The sequence below is a fragment of the Watersipora subatra genome, chromosome 3, assembly GCF_963576615.1.
Source record: "Watersipora subatra chromosome 3, tzWatSuba1.1, whole genome shotgun sequence".
Lineage (NCBI taxonomy): Eukaryota > Metazoa > Bryozoa > Gymnolaemata > Cheilostomatida > Watersiporidae > Watersipora > Watersipora subatra.
In genome coordinates this window covers 62,473,188-62,493,148 of record NC_088710.1, presented here as the reverse complement: position 1 = coordinate 62,493,148, position 19,961 = coordinate 62,473,188, and the positions used below count along the sequence as shown (strand labels likewise).

General features: G+C 35.3%; 1 protein-coding gene across 1 annotated transcript; it reads right to left on the bottom strand.

The window, feature by feature from the left end:
- Nucleotides 1–833: 833 nt before the first annotated feature.
- On the bottom strand, nt 834–11,966 carry LOC137390839 (uncharacterized). Its single transcript, XM_068077155.1, has 9 exons — nt 11,900–11,966; nt 9,448–9,501; nt 8,107–8,256; nt 6,123–6,391; nt 5,929–6,019; nt 3,099–4,913; nt 2,809–2,946; nt 1,905–2,161; nt 834–1,712 (listed from the first exon to the last, which is right to left on the bottom strand). The coding sequence occupies exons 1-9, from the start codon at nt 11,964–11,966 to the stop codon at nt 834–836; spliced, it is 3,720 nt and encodes a 1,239-aa protein (XP_067933256.1).
- Between the last annotated feature and the right edge of the window lie 7,995 nt (nt 11,967–19,961).

The window sequence follows — 19,961 nt, the reverse complement described above, 5'->3', positions numbered from 1 at the left end:
AGACTGCCTTTACACCATCATTTATTTGTTAAAGACGGGTTGCTTGTACGAGCATGATGAAATGATGAATTTTTAGTGTAACTAGTTGACTAGGCATGAGTTGAAAAGTGATCATGAACCGCAAGCGAGACCATGTTTAAGACGCTTTGTTTTGAAAGATACATCACGAATGCTGCAGCGACCTTAAACGAAACCCAGAATTTTTGAAACCCAGAATTGTTGAAACGTTGGGGTGCAAATTTTTCCCATTTTGAAGCATGGAAACAGTGTATATAAAATTAGTCAAAGTACGACACTTTGTTATCCTACATGAGATTAGATTCAGGGTAGTTGAATAATTAGTAGTATTGTTGGGTGCTGGGCAGTCTGTCCCTTCAGGCTGGCAGGCCTTTAAACAAAACAAGATTACATAACTCAACTCTCAAGACCTTTGTGCATATGTATGTAAGCTTATGGCTTGCTCATTTGAACTTTACCTAAATTTTTTAATTTTCAATTTAATTATATTTGGAATTATCTGCTCTAACTATAACAATTTCACATCAGAGTTTAAGTTTGAGGATAACAGGAAGTATTTTATTAGCTGTACTACTTTCTGGTTGTATGTGGAACACAATACAACCTGAATTGCAAAAAATGACAATAAAATATATATGACTCTACAAGTAATAGAATGTTTTTGATCAACAAAGAATTTTTCATAAAACCTTCCCAAGACACTGTGAACAAATAGAAAGAAATGCAAAATAACAATATATGGTGTGGAATGGTCAGAAATCATTTAATCAAAGTAGTTGAAAAGAGTGTCAATAAGCACATCAAACAATCACCAGTTAGTAACTACGAATATCTCGATCCCATTCATTTTGGTCATAAACTTTGTTCAAGAAGACAGGAATAATTCGGCTCTGCCCCGAAACATATGACTCACTGTTCAAATCCGATGTGAGGCTCGCCGCTGCTCTCATTTTTCTTCTGCGTATTATTACTGCACACAGACTTATAAGAAGAACCGATATAACTGTGACAGGTATGGCAATAGCCACAGCTCTTTTCTGTTGATTTTGCATGCCACTTACTAATGTTGTCAGACTACTGCGGTCTGTCTTTGGAGTTGTCTTCTCATTTCGGCGGTTGTTTTTCGTTGAACCAGCCGATGATAGATGAGGTATGGGTAAGGAATGAGAAATCTCTGCTGATACATCTGTTTGGTTGAGAATAAATCCTGATAGACTTGTGGTGAGCTCACTGTGTGGTCTCGTCTGGTAACTTTGCAACGTGAAGGCCTTTACAATTCTAGTCGGCTTTAGGGAATAGTACGAGTTGCTTGGAGCCACTTTGGTAGTGTAAATTGTTTTGTGCTTGAAAACAGTTGAAGTTAAAAATGTGGTAGTTGTGGCCACTTGGCTCGGATGTGTATTGGGCAATGAGCTTGAAACTGTTTGTGAGCTGATTGAATCAGAAGTTGAAATTCGCTGACTGGTTGTGGTTTCTAGCTCCTTACCACCGGCAGTCCAACTTACTGGAAAAGCTTCATTTGAAGTTGTTACGCTGAGCTGTGGTGTAGTCTGGAAGTCAGCATGGTGGTTAGTGAGAGAGCAGTCAGCAGTTGTTAGAGTTGCGTTCTCTTGGCAATCTCCATCTTGAATAGCAAAGTCATCGACAGCTATATAACCTTTACAGCCAGGTTCTATCACTGCTTCTAGAATGATCTAAAATGGAAAGTGATCCTACACAAATTTATTCTGTATTTTGCATGAGCAAACACAACAACAATTTCTGTTTAAATTATCAAGAGAGAACAACTATAAGAATGTTAACTAAGTTAACAATTAACTAGTTAAGACTGACTGGTTAACAACTAACATTGACCAATAGAGCCTAGCTTTATACGGCCAACATACCTTATAAGCTGTATAGACATCAGTGATAGGGAATTGACCTTTGAGCCACGTCTTTCCTTGTCTTCCTCTGATAGACATCATGTTTTGTATAGTATTATTATAGAAGAGGTTAACATTGAGGGTTTCTGTCCCATTGCCATACATATAGTAAGAAAATGTGAAACACATGGAGCAGTTTTGTTTGAGCTGAGGGCTGACTAGCTGATAGATGGTACTATTTGTAGCGGATGATGAGGCATCTGTAGCCAGGTAGTAGCCTGAAAAAAAATTGAGTGAAAACCCGACAAAAAATACCAAACAGACAAATGCATTGCCTAAGGTATTATTAGATATGACATTATCATCATAGTGTATTAATAGGCTGTCAGAGTACTGGGTGCTTGTCTTCTCTATATTAATAAAGGTCTAGAGTGGTTAATCAAGCCATTTAGCACATTTTTAAATACTTGCAAATATACTTAAATATCGCCATTATAGTCTAACCTGATTATAGGTAGAATCCTAACCCTATGTCATGAGACGACAAAAGTATTTTCAAGTATAATATGCAAAGTATAATTTAATGGAATGGAATGAATATCCCTTGCACTAAGTGGCAAAAATACATTTATAACCTAGTAATAGGATTTACGCACAATAGACATAGACATATACCTATACATAAATTTAGCACACTAAAACGCATATAGGATGTGTGTAATTTACAATTGGAGAAATAATATTTACCCAAAAGGAAAAGCTGTTACTTTAATACATGTACGTTTCACAATTATATTGACAGCCTGGCATAGTTCACTAGTTCATGAGATAGTACATATACAGACAATTTAGACTGCTACCATTGTAACCCCTTGATATATTTCTAGCCCTGTAGTATCTAATCATATTTTATGGTAAATATTACCTTTGTCATACTCTCTGACTTGCTGCCAAGCAGTGGTGGCAGCTCCTTTGTTTGTGAAACCACAGAAGTGGTTAGGGGTATCAAAGGAACAGCTACCTTGTATTGTTTGTCTAATTTCTGGTGTTGTTACTGGCAGAACTGCAAGAGTTACAAGAGGTTATTGCAAAGAGTTTTATATAGTGAAATCTAGTTGTGTTTTTTACATTTTGGTAGTGAATCTTACAAAATGCTATATTTTTATGCTCACAGCAGTCATAGCTTTTAATATTAAATATGTTTGATATATTTACCAATTAATGAGGAGGGCTCAGATACGATCTTTACATGTTTCGTGCTCAAAGGCTTATAATGTTTAAATTTTGTTAAGTGCCTGCCAGATGTTGTGCCCATATGTCGAGTACTTGGGTTGACAGTAGTCTCACTTCTAGTAGTTGGTTTGATAGTAGGACCACTTCTTGTAGTTGGTTTCCTGGGAGGAATACTTCTAGTAGTTGATTTTTGGATATGACTACTTCTAGAAGTTGATTTCATGGGAAAACCACCTCTTGTAGTTGGTTTGATTGTAAGACCACTTCTTGTAGTTGGTTTTTTGATATGACTAGTTATAGTAGCTGGTTTCAGGGGAGGACTGCTTCTAGTAGTTGGCTTCATGGGAGGACCACTTCTTGTAATTGGTTTCACAGTAGAACCACTTCTAGTAATTAGATGGACGGTATGACTATTTCTTGTAATTGGTTTCGCGGTAGGACCACTTGTAGTAGTTGGTCTGATGGTAAGACCACTTCTAGTAGTTATCTTCATGATAGGACCACTTCTTGTTGTTGGCTTCACGGTAGGCCCACTTGTAGTAATTGAATTGATGGTAGGACCACTTCTTGTTGTTGGCTTCACGGTAGGCCCACTTGTAGTAATTGGATTGATGGTAGGACCACTTCTTGTTGTTGGCTTAGTGGTAGGACTACTTGTAGTAATTGGATTGATGGTAGAACCACTTCTTGTTGTTGGCTTCACGATAGGACCACTTGTAGTAATTGGATTGATGGTAGGACCACTTCTTGTTGTTGGCTTCACGGTAGGACCACTTGTAGTAATTGGATTGATGGTAGGACTACTTCTTGTGATTGGTTTCACAGTAGAACCACTTCTTGTACTTGGTATAATGATATGACCACTTCTAGTAATTGGTTTCCCGGTAAGACCACTTTTAGTAATTGGATTGATAGTAGGACCACTTCTTGTAGTTGGTTTCACAGTAGAACCACTTCTAGTAATTAGATTGATGGTATGACTACTTCTTGTAGTTGGTTTTATGGTATGACCACTTCTAGTAATTGGTTTCATGCTAGGACCACTTCTTGTAGTTGGTCTCATGGTAGGACCACTTCTAGTAGTTGGCTTCATGGGAGGACCACTTCTTGTAATTGGCTTCACAGTAGAACCACTTCTAGTAATTAGATGGATGGTATGACTATTTCTTGTAATTGGTTTCGCGGTAGGACCACTTGCAGTAGTTGGTCTGATGGTATGATCACTTCTAGTAGTTGATTTCATGGTAGGAACAACTTCAGTATTTAGTTTCTCTGTAGGACAAATTTTAGTGGCTGATTTCATAGTATGTTTGCTTCTAGTAGTTGATTCTATGGTTTGTTTAGCTCTAGCAATAGATTTCGTAGCAGAGCTTCCTCTAGCAGTTGATGTTTTTGTAAGCTCACTTTTACTCGTAGCCTTGATATGGCTTTTGGTAGGTTCGTTTGTAGTATGCTTGTTAATTGACTGTAAAGTTGTACTGACAACTGAATCTATGTTAGATTTACTGATTGTTTTGAGTGTGTTCTTCATAGGTAACTTTGAAATCTTTGCAGTGGTTAGCTTTACAGTATGTTTGGTGGCAGTCTTGTCTTTGGGCTTAGGAGTTGACGTTACAGTACGTCGGGTTGTCATTGCGCTGGTTAGCTTCAAACTGTGCTTCTTAGTTGTCTTGGCAATGAGTATGGTTGTCGACTTCAGAATATTATTGGTAGCAGGTTTGACAGTAAATCTAGTAGTCGGCTTTTTTGCCTTTTTAGTAGTTGGATGAACCGCGTGTTTGACAGTTGTCTTTTTAGCTAAAGTAAAAAAAAATAAAACAATCTCAGTCAGTAGTAATAATAGATTTTTAATGAGTACAAAATATTCTTTTGAAGTCCCCAAATATCATCAATTACAGTTTCCAAGCTACAGACTTAAAGTTGGAAAACGTAAAATACAGCTTTTTGCTAAACTCAATACGGAAAACTCTAATTGAATTCAAAAGTGTCTGGAACTTCTGCTCAAGTTAATTAATTATCAATATTGACTAGCTAATCTATATATTGCTATAATGAAAAATTCGTAAACTCTCAAATGTCAAAAGAGCCAACAAGTTAAAATAAACTATTAGTGGTTTTTACATAGAAAACATTTGAGTGAAGAGCTATTTGCTGATTCTTGTATAAATTTCAGAGAATGTATTAAGTTAATCATGAAAAGCCAAAACTTGTTATGCCTAAAAATTTAAAAACTAGCAGCTCAGAACTATACCTCATTAGAAACTATAAAGAACTTTTTCTAATAACTTGCTAGGATAATTTTATTAGAAGAAGAAATGAATTGTGCACTTTAGCAAGCAGACTCTCTTTTTCAAAAATGTATTTTACACAGAAGCTGAAACTAAAAATATATAATTTTGAAATTTGTACTATACTCTATCTAATGAACCAGGTTAGAGTTAAAATCTTCATCATATGACCAGTAGAAAGGAATAACAAGTATTTTGCTATTTTTTGGATCTGACATATTCATTATGGTGAAAAAAATTTTTAATTGTTTCATAATTTGGTACAAGAATAAATTTTTAGTGCATTTTTTTCGCACAAGTTTTAAATGCCAGTGCATAGTGAATATTTCTTGAATATATAGGACCACTTAAAATTGATTTACAAAAGTCATAAAGCTAATTTGGTAAAATGAAAATACAGAATCTAAAGTTTGGAGGCAAATTTTGTTTTAGAGGAAAAATATTCAATATGTATCACAAAGACTGCGTTATTAGAGCAAAGATAATTTAATCAAAATATTTTGTAGAAAAGTCTGTTTAAGTACCTTGAGGACAAGGAGAAGCTGTGTATCGGAGATCATCAAATGCTACAGCTGCGTTTCGTTTCCTACCGGCTTTAGTGGCCACAAACAGGATCTGCAGAGAAAAGACAGGCTCATACAAAGTATACAGTTTATCTTAAGACATAAATATTACATACAAAATATATTCAAATAAAAAGACTTTATAGTCAACTCACTTTACTTTTACTGAGTGAAGTGCCATTGGCAAATAAGTTGATATTGACTTTAGTCCATTTGCCTCTTGTGGTAATTTGACCTGCACTCCACAGTTGATGCTTTTGGCCTTTTTTAACAGTGATGGTCAATCCGTTCAGACTACTATTAGACTGATAAAACCAGAATTGGAGACATTTGTATGGGGAGGTTTTACCGTTTAGGAATTGTGGAGAGGCCAATGTAGTATTTCCTTGACCACGGGATGTAGGTATGTAGAGGTACCTGTATGCTAAAGATAACAGACTTTATGGTGAGTGTTTTCTGCAGACAAGCATGTACCTAGTTCTTACAGCACTCTCATTTTATGACTCATCACTATTCAATTCACTCAGTCAATATTTTCAAAACAGCCTAAAATATTGTAAGTTGTTTTGAATAAAGCTGTCTGATAGTGACCCAAGTTTTTGTCTTTTTTGTAGGAGTACATCTTTATATATTCTTATAGCAAAAGTCTTTGCTTTTTAAGAAATGGAGGACAGTTTCATTTTACTAAATTGAATAGATTTGCTTATTGAATAGAGAGAAAATAAATATTAAATAGAGACAAAGTAGCACTACATTACTCATTCCAAAAGCTTGTTTTAAAATTGGCACATTATAACAAACAGAATAGTGAAGTTCATTTTTTAAAAGCAAGGGCAACAAAATCGGCAAATAATCTGTCACAAGATTAGTACATGACTACAATACCAAAGGCTGATAAAAATGATGCACACAAATCACCATACACAAGAGAAGAGCAAAAGGCAAAAAATTAATGAGTCAACAAGCTTTACAATTAAAATGTATTTTATGTTATAACATATAACATAAGAGTATTAGTCAGCATGTGGGTTAGTATAAATTGTGTACATTACCTAAAGCCAGAAAATGGACCGCTTTGAAAATTCAATTTTGACAAATATTATATGCCTAATCTTTACATAGTCTTTATATAGTCTTTACTGGTCAATTGAGTGTAGGATGAAACATTTATGTTAACATTTATGAAACAGTGTTAAAAGCTGACGTTTAAAGTAAAATAGTCAAATGTCATTACCTAATGCTTTTGACAGCTGACAGCAGATATTATCGTCCATGATATAAATTTGCAACGAAATTTATAAAACTACTGTTATCTTACTTGTATCAATGAATAAGAGTAAATTTGGATAAAAATAGAAGAGAAAGATATTACAATACATAACAGGCTCACTATTTAGAAACCGCCATCTATAGTTGTAAACATCTGCAACAGAGATGTGTTTTTGAAAAATATAAAAAAACACACTCCATTGTGAGCTATTATACAAAATAAATTCAGGCACTACAGATTTTGGAAGATACATCTTTAAGGTTTGTTCAAAATAGAGTGACTTACGGAAAATAAGTTATAATTCTAATAGGTTATTATATAGATCGCTTAATCTCTTGCTACCTAAATAAGCAGAGAGTATTTTAGTGTTTATGATGTAGAGTCCAGCTTTATAAAGGAGCAGACAAAACTGAGCAATTAGAAATTTAAGGGTTTTTCTTGACATTTATTCAGATGTTACAAGACTCAAGCATATTAATCACGAAGACAAATGCCACTTTTACTATGATATCTTACTAGTTTAGCTATTAACATGCTCTTAGCTTAAATAACACGAGCTCAACTTTTTGTTTTAACGAATGAACATACGGCTTGACTTAAAGAGTTTCGAGCAACAAGAAGGGGAACTGCTATATTATCTATATAGAGCAAAGCAATGAGTAACCCAAACTGACTTTAATATGGATTCACTACAACAGATCTCAAAAGCGTGGCCAAGTGCAGTCAAATGTGGCTGAGGGCAGCTGAGACTGTTTGAGCATGTCGATTAGAGATAATAACTTAGCTGGCCAGTCTAAATGATGGTTATGAGATGCAGTAGAATGATTCATAGCACAAAATCAAATCAAAGTTTAGTTCAATTCATATACCTTTCCCGTCACTACCAGTTTCTGGAAGATTTGTTGGTATATTTCTTGATTTCGCAATTTTCCACTTCCATGTTCTCAGCGCAGGTTTTGATCGAATTGTATAACCACAAATACCATTGCTAAAAGAACAATTAAGCGTAGCTGCAGCATCTACAACATGAAAAACATATCAATAGATGTATTCAGCATACTTTTTTATATGCATTGTTGCTAGATTGAGATATACATGTATAGCAAAATTATTTTACTCTGCTAATCAGTGCATGATTAGCTCTGCTATTTATCTAGTTGTTTACCCTTTTCAGCTCACTCATCTAAGGAAACTCAGACAGAACTGAATCTGAAGACTGATCAAGAAGACAAGCGATAATAGTCTATTGAAATGTTATCAGTTAGTCAAACTACAAACTTGACAAATACTAAGCTGACAATTTTATTGTCACTTTCTATCATTCTTTTGTTCAAGATAATATGGTTCAACTAGCTGAAACTAAATACATGTAATATATATATATAATAATATACATGTATATAAAATAATCATCTGCCTCATCATATCGCTGCCAGAACATGTACCCTAATGCCTATATATTAGATGTTCACATTTATACTTGCTTTAAATAATTATTACATTACTTCATAAAAAGCCAAAATCTATATTTTTGATGGATATATCACTAAGTTAATTTTATCATTTTTTGATCGTAAACAAACATATTGTTGACTTCACTACAGCAGAGTCAACAATATGTTTGCTCGTACAGGTTTGAAAGTATTAAACCACATGAAGTCAAATATAGCCAATCATTTCTAGTCTCTTGTCATCTTTTGGAAACACTGTTTTAGATCATGCTGTAGACTACAAAAATATTGTTGCTTTCACATACCAGCAGTTCACCAACAAACTGGTAATTGAGAAATCTGAGTACCTTGTGGTTGCAATCAGCCATTATATAAAACTATATAACATTTTCTTCTACCGTCTCTTTTATTCCTTCCTATATAATATAATAGGTAAAAATGACATATTAGCCTATTTTATTTTAAACTTTTCAACGATATAATGTTTTGCAGAAGTGCTTCAATTTGAACAGCAACTCTTTTTTGAGTGGTTCTGTTTGAGTTTGGCCGCAAAAATGAACAGAGAGATATTAGGTCAGCTAAAATGTAATACGGTTTAAGACTAAATAAGGAATGGAAAAACAGGAAAATGTGTCAGACTTATTTATTGTTACTGATGGAATTAGAACTGATCAAAATGCAATAGTGTATAAGCAAGTACATATAGCGAAGAATGGTCAGACCTGAACATGAATTAATGCAATGCAGTTACTTTCATACCTTGCTTCTGGTTTGACCAGTTTCTGGTTTGGTATACAAAATCCGCTGTACTATCTAAAAACAAAGAGAAAAAAACACTATTTTCATAAACATTTTCCACAAAAATCTATATTATTTCAGCTGTTTAGCTTTTAAAGTTTATATTACTAGTATTATCATGTTATTATAGCAACATACTACAAGCACTAAACTGTCTAAATTTACAAAATAACGGAGAGCTTATAACATAGAGTCAGGATACCTTTTGAGCATTATAATTATGTATTATAAAATCTTGTTGGTTTTGATTTTTTGTCTGCAAATTTTTATTTTTACTAGTATCTAGACAAAACCATTTTATAACAGGGCAGCAGTCAACAAATATAAACAATAATTGAAGTCTAGAAATGTAAAATACTTTTATGTTACAAAGAGTAGAATTGCCGATAGTCATTGTTGTAATGTAATCTGTTGTTGTAATTGACTGTAGTAGAATCTGTGCAATAAACTGAATACTGAGTCAATGTTAATTCAGAATGTTATTTATAGAAATACAGTCAACCATGACTGAATTTGAGCACCATTTGTTTTCTAACATAGGCTGGTTTTTAGCTTTAGCAAAGATCATATTTATGACAACAGAAAATTATATTTACTCTTACCTGTGTGTAGGTAGAGACAAGTGAATAAAACAGCAATAACAATCAGACTACTGAAGCCCATTTCTTTGTGTTCACGTACGCTGTAAGTGAGCCATTGTACAACTTACTATAATCTATTCAGCAATACAACAACTGTATTCACTGATAAGATAAAGTGTAGCAATCATACAGACTACTATCATCACAATGCAATAGTGGTGGATGACTGAAAGACGATAGAAACTCTTGCGTTAGCTCTATTGTTGTTTCATTCAAAAGATAATTTCTATAAAATAGCTGGAAGGTTCTAAATCATCACTTTTTTGTTTAGTAGATATGTAACTGAAATATTAAGAACTTTTTAGAATGCAAGTCAGTGACTTTTTTGAATTCCAGACTGCCAATGGTTATGGGAATTTGTCATTGTTTTGTCCACATATTTTTACTGGTTGTCTCCACATTTATCTACTTGTAGTTTCCAATTTTACCTGTTGTTGTCTATACCTTATTATATTGGCGATCTCCTTCTTTACCTACTGTTGGTTTGCAGCTATGATCTACCCTGCAAAAGGTTGCTATATCCACCTGCAGCTGTGTATGATACACTCAAGATTTGAAAGTGTCAGGTTGACACGATGGTATAAAACAAAAGTGATAATAAAAGATAAGGCCAACAGACGCAGCTACTGTCTACAGCCCACTTTTAGAAATTAATTTTGCCTAAAGAGATTCTTCATTGTCATATCACTTACTTTGTTAGTAACGTTGACAATTGAAGGTAAACCATTGCTCAAAAACCAATAACAAAAGGGTGAGCTGCTTGTTAAACTCTAACAGAACAAAACTAGAAACGAGCAGAATGTTTAGGTAGTTTCATAATAAAATACATGTAAAAGTTTATAGTTCAAGTTTGTATATTTAAAAGACTTCAAGTGGTCAGGCAGTATATCAGAGAAAGAGAGTTGCAGCTAGTAACATGATGAAAAAGGGTAAAAGGGAGGTTGATGTTGGTATAAAGTTACCTAAGGGCAATATGATGAAGGATGGATGATTAGGAGATTATAAATATCTTGGAGTACTAGAAGATGGGATCAAAATAAAGTCAATAAAAGGAAAAGGAAAGAATGAATATATAAGAAGAGTCAAACTAATATTGGCACCAAAGTTGAATGAAGGGAATATTATCAAGGCTATGAACACGTGGGCAATAGCTGTTCTGTGATACTCTAGACCGGACATAAGAAGTGACAAATGTGTTGGAATAAGCCAAAAATTGATGGACACCAGCAGAGGGTTACATTCAAATTCCAACAAGACTATCCTGTACTTGCTAAGAAATTAGAGGAGATGAGGATTGTTTTCTATAGAAAAAACAATCAAAGTAGAAAATCATGGGTCATCGGATTACACCGACTGCAAAATAGGAAGACAACAAACTACTGAACAGATTTGCAAATGAACGATTGAAGAGATAATACAAAAATGCAAGCATCGAGATTAACACAAACTACCGGAAAGACAAGGCCATGCATAGACAACGCTCCAAAATCAAAGATAAAAGTGATTAATAGAAAAACATATGCATGCATGGTTGAAGAATGGATAAATAAAAGAAAAAATAATAAGGATTCACAACGACAGCGCAGGACCATGCGATACTATTATTAACATGGTACAGGAATACATACACGGAAAGGCAAAAAGAAACATCATTATTCAAAGTAAAACGAAAGATACGAGTCAATTTCTTCTATAGACAGCAAGTGTAAGAAACCAATACAAACTGAGTATAAGAAATGGCATGACAATGTTACAAGTTATCTTTAAATCACCTTCATCTTTGAGTACTGTCCGTGCAGGGCCTTGGCTTTCTTCAGTAGTTTTCCATACTCGTATCATCAATATTATAGAAGGTTTTCATTACCATGTTATTACCGGTATTACTGAACCTTTAAGACTGGTTGTATGTGAGCCTGAGCCATATCTAAGGGCCAAAGGGATGTCACTGTCCTTTACTGTAGACCCTTTTTGAAAATCTGTGCTGTTCCTAAAATTGCTGATTTCTGTATTGTTTTGAGGGACACGTCTGCTCTTACTTCTGTCAGATATGCAATCATTCTACGGCTTATTGTTTCAAAAACCTCAATGACGATGGGTATCACCAATGGTTCTAAGAGCCTCAATGATGATGGTAATGACCAATGGTTCTAAGAGCCTCAATGACGATGGGTATCACCAATGGTTCTAAGAGCCTCAATGACGATGGGTATCACCAATGGTTCTAAGAGCCTCAATGACGATGGGTATCACCAATGGTTCTAAGAGCCTCAACGACGATGGGTATCACCAATGGTTCTAAGAGCCTCAATGACAATGGGTATCACCAATGGTTCTAAGAGCCTCAATGACGATGGGTATCACCAATGGTTCTAAGAGCCTCAACGACGATGGGTATCACCAATGGTTCTAAGAGCCTCAATGACAATGGGTATCACCAATGGTTCTAAGAGCCTCAATGACAATGGGTATCTCCAATGGTTCTAAGAGCCTCAATGACAATGGGTATCACCAATGGTTCTAAGAGCCTCAATGACAATGGGTATCACCAATGGTTCTAAGAGCCTCAATGACAATGGGTATCTCCAATGGTTCTAAGAGCCTCAATGACAATGGGTATCACCAATGGTTCTAAGAGCCTCAATGACGATGGGTATCACCAATGGTTCTAAGAGCCTCAATGACAATGGGTATCTCCAATGGTTCTAAGAGCCTCAATGACAATGGGTATCACCAATGGTTCTAAGAGCCTCAATGACGATGGGTATCACCAATGGTTCTAAGAGCCTCAACGACGATGGGTATCACCAATAGTTCTAAGAGCCTCAATGATGATGGGTATTACTCAGGGCTGTATTGTCCAAAACAAAAGTGGTCAAGAGACTATCAATTAGTGGTTGCCAGAGGGCCGAAGGCCCGACTCCGGCCGTGTGGGGAGGGTCTGGGAGAGGAGCTGAAGCGCCCTCTCAGGGAAGGGGGGTTCGGGGGCCCCCGAGAAAATTTTGAGAATTAAGAGCAAAATTAAAGCATTTTTAAGTGTATCTTGCATTATTTAAAGTGGATATCCAGGTCCTGCCAAGGTGAGTTATTTCAAGTCTTGCAAAGAGAGCTAGCTACAGAGTTACATGAATATGAGTTGTAACCATACATATGTATATTTACATTTATATTCATAAATATACATACATGTATAGGCTACATAGGAAATTGATTGTTATAGCCTGACACTTGTCTTTTAAAAACTATATTTAAGAGCACTTGTTTCAGTTACATAAATAAGTTTAAATAATATATTACATGCACCAGGGAAAGACAACAAATAGATTACTTGGCCTGCTTAAAACTTACTATGTTTAAATTATGACCACCTAGGAATACAATGAGCAACAAACTTGGCCTGCAAACACAAACATACACGTACATGTGTACATAGAAGATTGGTTGTTATAGCTTGACACTTGTCTTTTAAAAACTTATAAAAAACTTGAAAAGTTTTAGTAATAATATCAAATTATATAATTATTTGATAATTATATACATTTATTTATAATATATTTTTATTTATTATATTCATATTGCAAGCTTCTCTCAGGTTAAGGTAGCAAAATTAATATTTATTTAAAAAAAATCATAATATAAATAATTTAATATATAATATAAGAAAAAATAATGACATAGGATAGACAGGAGTGAGGTAATAATTTAAATAATAATTTATTATAAATTCTATAAATTATTATTTGTTTATAAAATAAAATAATTATTTTTTGAATTTATGTTATGATCGTTCTGTTGTTCTGTTCATGACAATGACATTGTTCAATGATCATCTATCAAATATCTGGGGACTGGCGCAAAGAATAAAACTTAAAAAAGGAAAGTGAACTAAGAAAGAATAAAAATTAAATTTTCAACCAAGAAATAAAAAATCTCACCATACTACCATGGTTGATATAGAGGCTTATCTGCACGCTCACATGATACTTAATTGTAGCTTTACCTAAAAAAGTTTGTGATAGGTTGAGTAAATTGTGTCGATTTTGAAAGAACTTTAGTTTTTTTACTGCTGACAGGATTCTTGCTAGTGGCCATTTTGTTTGCTGACTGACAGTGACTAGCCAATTCTCCTCACAGCAGAAATGATTGCGCAGTCACTATCATCCTATTTTCAAAAGGAGATTGTTGGAGTTCTTTTGCTTCGCAAGGATTCCATGGAGACATGAACACAGTGAAGTCGGTGATAAAATGGAAAAGTTTCGAAATCTAATGTTTATAAATTTTCAGGTCTGTATTCCCTGGTTGCAAGTTGGGGCTGCAAATGTTAAGCGACTAATTATGAATGCCTGGGGTTTGGGGGTTCGGGGCGTTGCCCCGAACCTCAAACCTTTTAGGCATCAACAAACCTCAAAGTATGCATAAATGCAATTAATTGTAAGCATCAAAATCTACATAAATATATTGTTTATGGTTCATGGTAGGCAAAACTTTTTCTTTATTCAACAAACGATATAAAACTCATGACACTACATATTTCTGTAAGGGACATAACAGAACAAGAGCTATTACTTCTTTATTGCAATAACTCTAGTTCTGTCAATGTGTCCATGGCAGAAATCTTTCACAGCTGATTCTGTATCTATTTCAACATTTTTATATATGTGTAATATTAGAAGATTATTTAAATGAGCTTGCCCCATAGCACTCCTAATCAATGTTTTGATTGCTTGAATGCAGAAAAGTATCTCTCATCCACTGCATTGGTGGCAGGCAAAACCAATGCTAGATGAGTGAGCCTCTCCACTTCATCGTTAGTTGCGCTAGAGCGCTAGTTGATTACCTGTTGGAAATTCCTAGTGAATGAGCTTAGACGGCTCAGCTGCCCAGTCGCCCACAGGATAAGGGCCTGCCAATTTTAGTGCCACATGACTTTCACCTTGTACACTATTATAGTATTATGCCGATTTTGTAATTTCCGAGATTTTGACAGAAGAAAAGTGCTCTGGATAGATCCGGAGTCTCCTAATAGGACAATACAGTACTGGTATCACCTATGGACTTGGACCTTGAGACCTATGAAACCTTTGAATCCCAGTTCTCTGTACTTTTCCGTCTGATTTTCTTTTCTCCGCATTTGTGTATTACCTAGTATAGGTATGTCAACATTCTAGCACTCCTTCCTCTCTTTATTCACTGAGACCAAGTCTGGCCTTCATGCTTCAATCACTTTATCTGTTTGCACATTCAAATCCCAAAGTACCTTGACTTTGTAAGAATAATTGTTGTGATTATTGTATCCTCAATTTCACCGTTGTACCTTGAGGGTGTGACTGTACTATCTGTTCAGAACCACGAAACCTAAGTAGACAGCACCTTTCCTAAGATGACCGCTGAACCCAATAAAGCAGTTTGTTGAATGTTGTCCAGTCTCTTCTTGCCAACATGGAGCACCATCCAGTACCTCAAGTGATAGATAACTTTAGTGCACCCATCATCACTGGTATCACTCCAAAACTTGCGTTCTGCACTAGGTTCATTTTAATAACTAGTTCCTGGTACTTGTTAATTTTTTTCCTCTCACTCAAAAGACATCTGGCACAGCTATACCTCTAATCATTGTTTTTTTAGCCAGCAATAACCATAATAGCCCTCTTTACCTCTACCACTCAATCATAATAGATCTATATTAAAATCCCACCCAATTTATACATCTGCGTTTTTCAATACTGGCTCAGCCCATTGATTGTACCACTTTTACTATGATTAGAATTGTGAAGTTTACATAGCTTTGAGAGGACGATAGCAGCAACTCTGCCATGTCTCTTTTTATACTCCAGTTTCACCGACAGGATACCCATCACAGTTTTTTCTCTCTCGCCACACAATCTACAGTTCGTTGATGCTTCCTTTTTGATGACCTTGACTTCATAGTTGCAGGTAGAGCTTGACCTTGAGCAGCCATCATAAAAGCTTTCAGTTTTTCATTAATATTATTTTTTTACTATTATTAGTATTATTATCTGTTTTATCACAACATAAGCTAATGTTATTTTCTGTTATCAACATAGTCTTATGAGGTTGGGATGGACAAAACTTCCCTGAGGATGTTAGTCGATTCTAACAAGGCTGCATGTTGTACCGATGAGTATTATAGACAGCCCAGTTAGGATTGGCTTTAATATTACCATTATCATTGTAATTATTATTAATATGATTATTATTACTGTTATTATTATTGTTATTATTATTGTTACAGTTTTTCTTCACAGTCGTATGGTGGTAGGTGACTGGTTTTAGTCCGTGTTGAGTCCGTGTCTTAACATAAGACCTAAGGATCCAACAACTTCCTCAATTCCACTAAGAGAGGACCTTCCTCAATATGTGAGCTGTTCCTAAGATGGCTATTTTCTGTATAGTCCCTTCTGTAGTTCCCTAGTCTTCTGTATTATTTTTATTACTAACAAAATACTTTGCAGAGAGTAAGTGCATAGTATTCAGCTGTTGCTCTCTTTGGAGAGTGTGCTGATCTGATTCTTTCTTATTCTTTCAAGAGATTCTCTATTGTTAACTGGTCATGCAGATAGAAACCTACTTTGATGTTTCAAAGCTAGTACACTATGTTACCGTCTGCCAGCTCACCTTGTCTATGTATAAAATGAAAAATATGCAGGCTGCAAACTTAGAGCATCAACTCTCACAAGAGTTACTCTCTCGCAGATTACAGGAGGAAGCAAATCCATTTCTAACACTGATCCGCTACGAGCAGTCATGCTTTTATCAAAATTATATTTCCTGGCTTTTGCATTAGCTGACTCATTTCATTGGGCTTGCAGAATGACAGGCTGACAGGTGTGAGAAAGTGCAAACCGATTGCATTTAGAGTTTGAGTTTCTCTGAGTTTTTATTTCACTCGTTTTCTTGGGTTTTGCCCAAATAAAATATTTCCTTCATCTCTCTTTAAAAAAGGACACATTTTTTCCAAATACGTAATTGAAGGTTTGCATTAATTTGACACATTCGATGATATGAAAAGCTAGGCCATAAAATAGTAAACACAAATCCCAAAGGAGTTTGGCTGAATGTATCTTATTTTTCATTCTTTCTAATAAGTTTTTTTCACTACATTTGTTGCGTTCATTGGTTAGAGTTTACCCCTTCCCACAGCCTATCTATGGGCAATTCTATTATTGTTTGCTTTTCTCTCTGCCCTTTGTATATTTTCTGATTTTTTACGTTCTCCTTTCATACCCAATGTTAGTGTCTTTAGTGTTATTATGTTAGTGTATTTTTTTTCTTTTCCACCTGAGCATTTCTCCATATGCTTTTGTTACCAATAAATTTTACTTAAGAAGCATGAAGCAAATGAGATCACAGAGCGAGTATAGGAGATGAGAATTGAGATATTTGGAGAAGACAAAAACAAGTTATATAGCAAAACAAGAGTAAAAGTATTTTGAGTTCAGACAGCTTGATGCAGGAAAGTAAACAATAAATGTTATTTAGAAATATATTGAGTTGTTGCTGACTTGAGTAAGTTTGTATAGACAGAGGGTTTAAATTTGTGCACTTCATTTCCAATACTGACAGATAGCTGGATGATAACATAAATGATGAAATAAAAAATGTCAGTCTTAAATCACTAAAACCGCAAAGGCCAGAAAGATCAACGTCTGTGCCGAATTTTATAAGGGAAATGTATGTCTTAGCGGCAATAAGACAGGAAGTTGCTTGCATGGAGTTTTATCCATCAATTGTTTTCAAGTTGAGTAGAATTTTAACAGTTTTAAGTTTAATCAAGTGTTCATTCTTTTGCAAATATTTCAGCGGATTATTTTTGTGGATCTGATAGTGAACAATTGGTGTTAGTTTGACGTTTAAAAGTTTATCCTCCCAGCCTCTGTGACTCTCTTACACAGCTAACTTATTCTTTGATAGATTAGAGGGTCAAGAATGATACACGAGCATCTATTGTAGTTCTCATTCTAGAACATGCTATAGAACATTCTAGAACATGTTAAGTATCGCCATGGTGACAGAAAATAAAGTACTCCAAACTGATTTACATCCAGGTAGTGTTTAATCAACATTCTGCTTACTGTATGCACATGTATGTCATAGTGGGTAGATAGAAGCCCTCTACTATTCTACACTAGAATCAGGAAGTACAAGTCAGGCAAGACGGAACTAACTCACACACGGTCTGATTAATTGATATGTTCTTATCTGCTTTAGAACATGCTAGCATAGCTGCGGTCATTTCAAGGCCATAAAGCTAGGAGGCCAAGACTAGCATGTCAACACTCGCTAACATTTCGTAATTACATAGTCTTGTTTATTCATTAAGGATGCACTTCTGGTATTGTGTAAAACCTGTAGAAATAAATAGATACTGTGTGTCTTCACATATAAGCAACCTTAGAAGAACAACCTTAGAACGGCGAATTTATATTTTGAGTTTTAAACAAGGCTTATATGCAAGGATATACAATACTTGCTAAAAGATTTTCTTAGCAAGATTTCAAAGGGCAAGTAGAAACATATTTACATAAAATTACAAATTTCTATTGCATTCCAATTGCTGAGCTATTTATGAGAATTGTAGTAATTCTATGTATAGCAAATCATAAAATGTTTTCAATCTATTCCAGTCATTAGCAGCCTATTATAGGAAAAACTCGTACAACAATTCTCAAAATTAATACTTTATAAGAAAAATATAAGTTAATATTTATAAAATTTCAATATAATCAAGCTAAATCAGTAGAACTTCAAGCTCAGACTAGATACGGGTCGTGTGACCTATATTCACTTGTACTGTATGAACCACTTTATAGTGGAAAACTCTCAGTTGAACCAGGAATGTAAACTGATATGACAACCTAGTCATCTAAATTTAAATGGGCAGCAGGTAAAGAGCTATCAGACATATCATTGTATGCAGGGTTAATATGAGCAGGTGATTGAACACCCTTAGCTGGTCTCCTTGCTGCACCCAGACCAGAGCTGCTTGCTGATTGATCACGCATGTAATCATGAAGGCGAACCTTTGACATTCGGCTCCTTTTGATGGCAAAAAAGAGCACAGTGAGCACAATACCAATCACCAGAACCAGTGCCACAGGGACGGCAATGCTGACTACCTTGTTTTGTCTATCTGCTTTACCTTTAGGTTTTACTGTGGCAGTTTCTGATGTATTAGTTTGTGGTGATATTGTAGTAACTGGTGGTATAGTGGTAAGCGGTAAAGCAGTAGTAGGTGGCCGTGGAGTTGTGGGCAGTACTGTAGAACTAGATGGCACTGTGGGTAGTACTGTGGCAGTTTCCGATGTATTAGTTTGTGGTGATATTGTAGTAACTGGTGGTATAGTGGTAAGTGGTAAAGCAGTAGTAGGTGGTCGTGTAGATATGGGCAGTGCTTTAGTACTAGATGGCACTGCTGGTAATACTGTAGGCACTGGTGGCACTTTAGTAGTAGTGGTAGTGAATAGTCTTTCAGTCATAAGCGGCACTGTAGAAGTAGGTGATACTACAGTAGTAGGCATTGCAGTAGTATGAAGTGGTACTTTAGTAGTGTATGGTTTGGCAGTAGTTGGAGTTACTGTAATAGTGGATGTTGCGCTAGTATTGGATATTGCTGCAGTACTAAGTGGTTTTGCTTCTGTAGTAGTAGGAGTTGCTGTAGTACCAAGCTTCGCTGCAGTAGTAAGTGAAGTTGTAGGTGTGGATGTTACCATAGTAGTCAGTGTGGGTGTTGGTTTAGCAACACGCGTAGTAGTAGTGGGTGGTGCAGTAGCAATAGGTGATACGGTTGAAGTGAGCACTTTTGTAGCAGTGGTTCCT